This window comes from Gobio gobio (genome assembly GCF_949357685.1).
Source record: "Gobio gobio genome assembly, chromosome: 13".
NCBI lineage: Eukaryota > Metazoa > Chordata > Actinopteri > Cypriniformes > Gobionidae > Gobio > Gobio gobio.
Window position 1 is genome coordinate 27,970,141 of NC_137106.1, and position 9,357 is coordinate 27,979,497.

Below are 9,357 nucleotides of genomic sequence, written 5' to 3' on the forward strand. Positions count from 1 at the left end.
CCCAAGCTTAAAATTTGTTGTTCTTTTCAACAGGTATTATACAGCACCGACAGTTTTAAAAAGCAACAGATATTTGAAGATGCCTCTGTACCAAGACAGTTTTGTGTCCTACAGTCTCCATGCAGGACATCTTCCTCTTTTGTTGACCTGGAACGTCTCGGACCACAGCTGGTACGCGTCCCACCAAACTCTTTTTCCCAAGCTCGGTGCAGAATTGCCCCTCTGCCCCTGCGGCCCCTTTTCGTAGCCTGCTCTTACCTTTTCTTTAAACAATCCCTCCCTCTCATCTTTTCTTTAAACAACCTTTCCCTCTCTCCAACAGGCTGCCCCACACACTCGCTAAATGAAGTTAGTCCAGCACCCCCCTCCCCATCCTCTTCTGCTCCCTACCAGACACACTCACAGAATTGTTTGTTAATAGTCCAATTAGATAATTGCCATCTTTCACTCCTTTTGCTCTCCGTTTCCCATAAAGGACTGAATGGCTTCGGGAGGGGGGGAGTTCAGCATGAAGAGGGCCTCTGGCCCTGCAAGGTGACAAGAAGGGTCCGAGCCTGTTCCATGCTCGCAACCATTGGCTTGAATTGAATCATTGTAGCCTAATCAATGGTCTTATTGGATTACAGACCACTGCTGTTCCCCCAGATATTGTTGCTTTGACAATGAAAATAGGCGAGACTGAGTGGGTGGGTGTGTAGTGGTGTGGAAGGAGTGGGAGAGAGGAGGAGGAGGGGGTCGCTTTGGGTTTTAGCGTTGGGATCTCAGACAGGTGGAATTTTTTTGCGGTGTTTTAGCAGGTTTCTTTCAGGGTAAGGGGGCTGAGTGATCGTAGCATTCGGTTTGGGTTGGTATTTGAGGTGCTGGTTAACTCTGGGTGGTTGTTGCACACTGTCCCCTGCTTGACAGAGTTCCCTTGTTTTCATCTCCTTTCTTTTGTGAATCCGTGTTCATTACCACTACAGATTCCGAGCGAAGTGGATTCCATTTTTTTTCCGTATTTCAGGTCTCTCCGCCTCCCTCATTCTTTTTCTCTCTCTCTCTCTCTCTCTCTCTCTCTCTCTCTCTCTCTCTCTCTCTCTCTCTCTCTCTCTCTCTCTCTCTCTCTCTCTCTCTTTGCTCTCCACCGATCTTTCCCTCTCTCTCTTTTTGCTCTTCGCTTGTATTAGCTCCAAGGGTGCAGTGTGTGTTATCGGGCCGTTATCCGGGGGGAGATTCGCCAGCCTGCACGCAAAGTTAGCCCGACCGAACTACAGCCTGAAAGCAGAGGAACGGCCAGTGCCTGGGCATCGAGGAATGAAGTGGAACTTTTCTGGTGGTCCTTTGGCTCTGTGATTGTGCGTGGTGGCGATTCGAGGCAAATCATCTCCCTTGATCCTGTGTGAACGAGGGCGGAGAGGGGGGTCGGAGTGAGTGGACCCCTCTATCAGGACAATGTGTATTTCCCAAACAGTTTAGAGTATTCATGAGGTTACGCAAATGTGGAGGCAGCAAAATTACCGTAATCAATTGAAGCGGCGAGCATGCGTCCGTCCACAGCTCTGATTACCCGGAGATCAGCCTGATGTGAATGTTACAAGGAGAGGAGCTGTTAAATTGCTGTTGAATTTGGGTGAGAAGTCTATGATCATTGGGCAAGTGAGTCTGCACAGAGATAATAGGGCAGATCAGTGGACTGGGCAAGTGCTGGTGGCACATTAGCTATCTGACTCCGACTCCAAGCTGCTGTTTTACAGAAAGACCAAACCTATATTACCCAGAATAAGCAGTGTGTGTCCGTACCCGAACAGTTATTTCTGCCCAACAAGGGGAAAAAGAAGGAGAAATATTCACAGAGGATAAGCGACTATGGAAGTCCGCTACAGCCAAGACTCAGAGTCCGGAATGCTGCTGAAGAATGGACTAAAAGAGGGGAAAGAGGGAAAGGATTCTCAGGGGAACATTTCAAAAACATTCTTGAAGGACCAGCAGGAGTCCTTCTCTCCATCCGGACCAGTGGAAAACTGCGAAAAGAGCCGGACGAGCTCAGGAGATCCTGACTACTGCCGGAGGATTTTAGTTCGAGGTAAGTTTAAGAACACTCCTTTGGAGCTTTCAGTACATTCTGGAAATCGCCTTCATTTGAACTTTTTCAATTTTGCTTTTAGTGCTAGTTCTTCTGTGTCTATGGTTTTGTTTTGTTTTCTTCCATGAGTGAATGTATATTGATTCGAGCGTTCATAAGTAAATTTATGTGCGCTGAATTTCAGAACAGGGAAAAATGTGTTTTGTATTATAGAAAAATAATTATGAATGTTATTTTTGCAGCTCTTATGGTGGGTTTATCTGCTGCCTTTTGGTTGCAAATGCTTTTTAGAGTCATTTCAACAGTGTATTACAATTATAGACATAAACACTAAAATAAGTACAATAATTATCAAAGCTGGAAAGTACTTTATCACTGTACTATATGATTGACAAAGTTTTATTTGTTTAACCGTTTCTATGATTGTGAGATTTAAGGAATAATTTAGTTATTTTTGTAATTTAACTTTTTATTTACATAACTGTTTATGTTGATTATCGTTGTTAGATGGTCGTATGATCTCTGCTTTTTATATTTATGAGCTTCAAACCTTTTTGTCCATCATCTGAAAAATTACTAAGGTATCGGAATGGAGATCTAAATGTCTGATTTTTTTTTCTTCTTCCAGAAACAGTGTAATTGAGATTGTTGAGCAATTGATTTGTAAATTGAAAATTTTTCACAAGTTTTCAGAGAAGCTATTATTATGTTTTGCGATTTGTTGGCTAAAAACTGTTTGTCTATATTTGTGTCAAATTACTAACATAGTTGTGAAGCCCCTCCTGCTACTGTCAGCTGATTGTAAAATTTTGGAGAGCAATCAGCTCCATTAATTTATTTAGGTTAGGAAGCTAAATCTAGGTCAGTCTCAGAGGCCTGTTGAAATATGAGGAAATTAACCGTATGAAATTATTGTGTCATTTCATCAGCCAATACAATAATTCAGTATCTGGATTTAAATAATTTTCTAGACCTGTGTGTGTGTGGGTGGGTGTGTGTGTGTGTGTGTGTGTGTGTTTTTATGATTTTGAAGTTGTCATAAAGCTTAATTTATTAAAAAAAAAAAAAAATGCATTTATTGATTTAATTTTTTGATAAGCATGCTGGGGCACAGTTCTCCATGTCACAGAGAAACGAATAACAAAACAAACAAACAAAAAAAGATTGATTTTAAATCTAAATAACTAGCTAACGTGTTTGGTGTATGTTTTTAAATATTTAATTTCTTTAGTTTTTAAATCACATTTCTCTTCCTCCTTTTTATTTACTTTATTGAAAACTTTAATAAAAAATGTTTTTAGTAATCATTTAATGTGTTCTGAGATAGTAGAAACATTAGAAATATTTATAACTAAAATGTGAAAGACAAAACATTTTTAAATAGTTTTGCTGTTTGTTTGAAAGATTTTTTTGTGTGTTTTTGTGATCTATGCAACTATTGATGAGTTGGTATTTAAAAGAACGGACCATTTTTCTTAGTAATAAAATAATAAAGGACTATTCAGCATTTGTTTGGCATTTTATGCCACGACATACCTAAAAAAAACGTGATGGCCTTTGGGGAAAAGGGTTTTCTTGATTTTAAATGCCAATTTTTGTAATGTTTAATATATTTTGCATGACAACGTATATTAATTTCTCAAAAATGTTTCACTTTTAGCATGTTTTTATTATATTATGATTTCTGCTAATTGTATGTACTAATATTTTAATGATAATCTTATAGCAGGTGTATACTGTAATTTACTGAAAACATTTTCCCCTTGACATTTAGATGCCAAAGGTTCGATTCGAGAGATTATTCTGCCCAAAGGTTTGGATCTAGACCGACCAAAGCGTACTAGGACCTCGTTCACAGCAGAACAGCTGTACAGACTGGAGATGGAGTTTCAGCGGTGCCAGTATGTTGTGGGACGAGAACGAACTGAACTTGCCCGACAACTTAACCTGTCTGAAACTCAGGTACACACTGAAATGCACATATCGACACACACAAATACAATTACAAATACACAAAACAATCAATTATAAAGACTACGTAAACACAAGACAAACTCTCCCAGACATGTTGTGACAAATGTCTGATGCATAAACATAATTATTATTTGATGTGTAAAAAATGCATTTTTGATTCTCTGTACATCCTAAAACACACAGAGCTACCTGGTAGCAATATGTTCTCATAAATATCTTTATTTTATTTGCATTTTGTTCATTCTGTGGCATCCCTTCAGGCCACTTAAAACATCAATGATCCAATCGCATCTTCCTGACATTTTTTTGCTTGATGGTTTGTCAGTGGAATAAGGGCCCGCTTTACAAAAATAAGCCCAGTGATGCATTTGCAGCACATGCTTTACGCAGGGGTCAGCAAGAGGTCGCGAGCTTGAGATTACATGAGTGAACTGTACATGCACTCTCTCTCTCTCTCTCTCTCTCTCTCTCTCTCTCTCTCTCTCTCTCTGCTTCTCTGGCCTTTTTCTATCCCTCTCTTTCTCTCTCTCTCTCTCTCTCTCTGCGTGTCTCCCTGGATAATCTGCAATACGGGGAAACTGTAGTAAGGCTAATTTTGGAGCCCACGTTTTTTATTTGTTTATTCATCAGTGAACATGTTCATTATACCACATGTGTGCGTGACTTGCGTTTATTAAGGATAAATGTCAGTATGGCTCACAAAAAAAAATTATAAAACACAATCATATAGCTGCTTTTTTTTCTATTTTAACACATTTAAATAACTTTCCTCAATTATTCAGTCATGTGTTGTTACTATTGATCGGGCCTCCCCTAATTAAACTCCCTGAACACCTGCAAAACGACAATGCTGTCTCAATGTTTCTAATTCTGTTGGCCATTTGAACTGTGTCACATTCTATCACATCATCAACCCACTAACGACTTTAAAATTCTTCTGCTCTCCTGTGGGGCGAAATTACGACATTTGAAGCCCCGAGGCAGATCGGTGCTGCTAACACAGGGAGCACAATAGAGTTAGCTTCACTAATGCCCTCTCTAATGCTCCGTGCTGCAGTGCAGTTCAAATCCATGCCTTGATTACATTAAACCTTCCCGTGTCTCTTCTTGGCCGCCTGATGAGGACGGTGAAGTGCTCCTTAATGACGGCATCATGAAATTAACATTGTGTTGGAAATGTACTTGGAAAGATCAAACAAGGAAAGTCATCCATTTGTGAAAGTGTACAATGCATTTTTTATTTCTCAAAGACAAAGTCAAGAACGAGAATGAGAGGGAAAAGATAGTTGTTTTCCTTGACCTTCCAGTTCATCCAGAACATTGCGAGATTAAACAAATACAAATGACAAATGTGCGTGTTGGTAATTTATAAACAATGGCAGGTTTAATCTGATAACTCAGTAATTAGCATGCCATTACAACACTGATAATACTGTTAAGGTATGTACTTAAAGCTCTGCTAAACAGAGCTGCCTATTCGTTCTTTAATAATCTTGCACTAACACGAAACGTTTAAATAGTATGACCGCCATTGTAATGCATTTAATGTGACAGTTAAACTACGTGACACAATTCTGAGATGTTAGTCATTCTTCATTGTTCTTATTTCTCTGAATCTATCAATCATTTGAAGTAATTTGAAGAGAACCTCCTTTTCTATTTATAGAAATATATATCATGACTTTATTTTGCTATTGGAGCTTGATCTAAACATGTATTATCTGGAAATTGCCAATTCTTCTTTCTTTGTAAACCTAAATGAAATGGATACAGTACAATTACGTGGTTTGAAACAGTATTGATCCATCCGTCCTTGCAAAAGCAATTGTTGTATTGTGGTATTTTTCAAAAGAAAAGGCACATGTTTTTGTTCATTAAAAAGGTTTATATCTATTACGTTTAGCCTTTTTTTTTTTTTTTTTTTTCAAAATAAGTTCTACTTGCGCGTTTCATTTTAATGAGCGTTTTTACTTTTTGCCCCAAAATTGAATCAGATTTACCTTAGACATATATAATCTAATCACATTTTACCTTATGTAGTTTCACATCTATAAATCATATAGATATATTTAACTTTATATTCATAGTAGTATTATGCAAGATCACACCATTTTCCATATTATTTTGTTTGTTGTGTTCTATTTTAAGTCATTTTCTCTCTTTCCGTCCTTTGGCAGGTGAAGGTGTGGTTCCAGAATCGGCGCACTAAGCAGAAGAAGGACCAGGGGAAGGATTCCGAGCTGCGTTCCGTGGTCTCTGAGACAGCCGCCACCTGCAGCGTTCTCCGTCTCCTGGAGCAGGGCCGGCTCCTCACTCCCCCTGGCCTGCCAGGGTTGCTGCCCCACTGCGGGAGCTCGTCATTAAGCTCAGCCCTGCGTGGGCCGTCCCTGGGCCTCACCGCTAATGGAGGCTCCTCCAGCAGCAGTAGCAGCAGTGCGGCCAGCTCAGGCACAGCCGGAGGGAGCCCGCCGCTGCCAGCGGTGACCAGTTCGGGGACAGTCACGGGGCTGCAGGGATCTCCGCCTGCCCACGGGCTGTTTAGCTTTCCTATGCCCTCTCTGCTTGGGTCGGTCGCCTCACGCATGTCCTCCACCCCGCTCGGCATGGCCGGATCCCTCGCAGGGAACTTGCAGGAACTTTCTGCCCGCTACCTGAGCTCCTCCGCCTTTGAGCCCTACTCGCGGACCAATGGCAAAGAAGTGCTAGACAAGAAAGTTTTGGAATGATCACTAGGGGTTTCTTTTTGTCTTTGTTGTTTTGAAATTAGTTTGAGCTCTGATTATCTCTCTTTTTTTTTTAAAATCACTTTCGCCCCTTTTGTCCCATCGGTGCTGGTGTATTTTCAATCTTGTGTTTTTTTTGTGTGTTTTTTTCATGTCGTCAACCTGCACACTTGATTCCTTTCAGAACTGTAAAAAGGTGGACTCATACTTTTCAAAAATGAGGATTTTCAGAGCTTTTTGCACTAAATCAAAGTTTCTCCAAATTTGACACAAACGAGAGCTTGAGGAAGGAATGTAGCAAGAGATTATGGAGGGGAAGAGAGATGAAAATGCTTTCTGAGGCAATATTTTCGGGGCACTTTTTTCCCATACACCTTTTTTGGAGCTGGACAGTTGTATTCAGATTAAAAACTAATCTGAAGGCTGCTGGGCAAAAACACAACAGTATTGAACATAGACCCCCTGATAGAAACTGAACTTCATGTTTTCAGTTTGAAGAGCATTCTAAATGTGATTTTTACATAGTTGCGTTTGCCAAGTCTCAAATAATGAAATATATATTATATCGGAATTCATATCGAAAGGTTAGCATACAATACAGTCATACTGTGGCTTTATATACACAGTTTGCTGTACCAAGCTATGAGATCAGATGTCCATAACATTTTGTATTCGTTTGGTTAAAGATGTTCTGACTAAATCGAAGGAAAACGCTGTCACACCGTTAAATAGTCCAATAGTCCTGTGTTGTTCTCTAAATGGTTTCTGTGAGGGTGCTCCCCAAAACGAGTTTTGAAGGCAGTCTCAGTTTGTGAGTTTGTATGTCTTGAATATGCAGTTTTTCTCCTCTGTGTGTGTGTGTGCTGGTACTAAAGTTGTAGTCCTGGTTTCCATGTTTAGGTGCGTGTTTAACTGAAAACCTTTCGAGAAAACTTGAGATGTCATTGCCTGGGATTAAGCTCCGGAGTATCGACGAGACCCTCGCATTATCGGACTAGACGTATTGCCGTGAGCAGCAACCCCTGTACCAATGCGGCAAAGTTTTCCAGAAGAATTTCACGCCCTTTCTATTATCAGAGCTGAAACGAGGCGGATCTCTGATGGACAAACAGGGTACGATTACTGTAGTATAAAAGCAAGAAGATTGAATAACTAAAATTGTTATTTTATTGTAAATTATTCACGTCTGTAATAAATAGATCATTAGTATATCTGTAAATAATGAAAGAATGAATGTATGGGGGGCGGGGTTTCTGACTGAATAGCCAATCAAAGCTCTGGTGGTGTTGTTGTTAAATATCTTGAAGTTTGTGAACCGTGGTATGAGTGTGGATATATATTATATATAACTAAAAAGTCAAAACAAAACGAATCTCTTCAGTCTTTTATTCCATCTTTCTTAACTGTGTAAATTCTAAATGGTGTGATGGTTTCTTCGTGTGACGTTCTCGGCAGCAGTGTAAATAGTCCAAGGTCACTTAACACTGCCAGTTCTGTCATTGTCTGCTGTGGTGATGTTTGAGAGTCATTCAGGAGTTTAGCCTTGCATGAATGAATGTGTCTGAACATTCTGGAATCACAAATGCTCTTACTCTTAATATATTCTACCTGAATGGAGTATCAGAATTTCAATTTCACAGAAATATCTTGGTTTTGGACATAAAAGCAATCGTAGCAAACACAATGGCAGGACGTTTATGGGAAATCTACTGGTCCAACTGTGATATTACAGGAAGTATATAATCAAAGTGATCAATTTCAAAGGTTGGTTTGAGCTATTAGTCTGATTTATCTAGTATGTATTATTATCTTTTAATTTGGAAATTGCATTTCTTTACAACACAATTAAGACTCTTAACTTGCTTTTAAATATGGATGAAGAGTAAGGTACAGTGATTTTAACTGAGATAAATGTGACATGGAAGAAGGACCAGACAACTGCCCCCCCCCCCCCCCCCACCCCCCCCCCCCCCCCCACAGCAATAGGAGCATGAAGAAAACAAAATCTGTCCTTGTGATTGGATGAACATAATGTTTTTGCATTTTATAAAAGAGACCGACTATTGAAAAGAAGTTTAGATAAACAGGGTAGGAAGAGTGAATATTATACAATTTTTGGTAAAATATAAATGTATGCTAGAGCAAAGTCTGAAGGTTGTAGAATGGTAATGACTAGCCAAACGAAAGCAGAACTTCTCAATGCAGCTGAGTTCCTTTCCCATCTGCATCGCTCTCTCAAGGGCCCCCGATGGGTCACCGCATCCTGACATTAAAAAAAAATTGCATTTGAAAACCAGGATATTAGTTTTAAAATGATTTGTTAATTATATAATTCATTATTTTAAGTGTAACTTAACAAAAAAAATTCAATAATGATTTCTGGCAGATAGTGGGGTTCAAAAGGAAGCTGGTCACACTGAAAAGCTTTCATTTAAAAAAAAGAAATTTTGTTATTCTATTTAAAATAACTTGTTTTGTTATGCTGTTAATACAATTTGAAAAAAGTCTGAACAACACATACAAATGCTAGTGGAATTTTGCCCGTTTTTTTTTAAGTTTTAGCTTTCGGTTTTGAACCGTCACATGTATGTGTGCGTG

At 39.4% G+C, this 9,357-nt stretch overlaps 1 protein-coding gene across 1 annotated transcript; it reads left to right on the forward strand.

Moving 5' to 3' along the window:
• Positions 1-1,837: 1,837 nt before the first annotated feature.
• Positions 1,838-6,762, forward strand: vax1 (ventral anterior homeobox 1; the record flags this gene model as incomplete). The annotated part of the gene is made up of 3 exons (XM_079833368.1): positions 1,838-2,062; positions 3,837-4,024; positions 6,214-6,762. The coding sequence occupies exons 1-3, from the start codon at positions 1,846-1,848 to the stop codon at positions 6,760-6,762; spliced, it is 954 nt and encodes a 317-aa protein (XP_079689494.1). The 5' UTR covers positions 1,838-1,845.
• Positions 6,763-9,357: the final 2,595 nt, after the last annotated feature.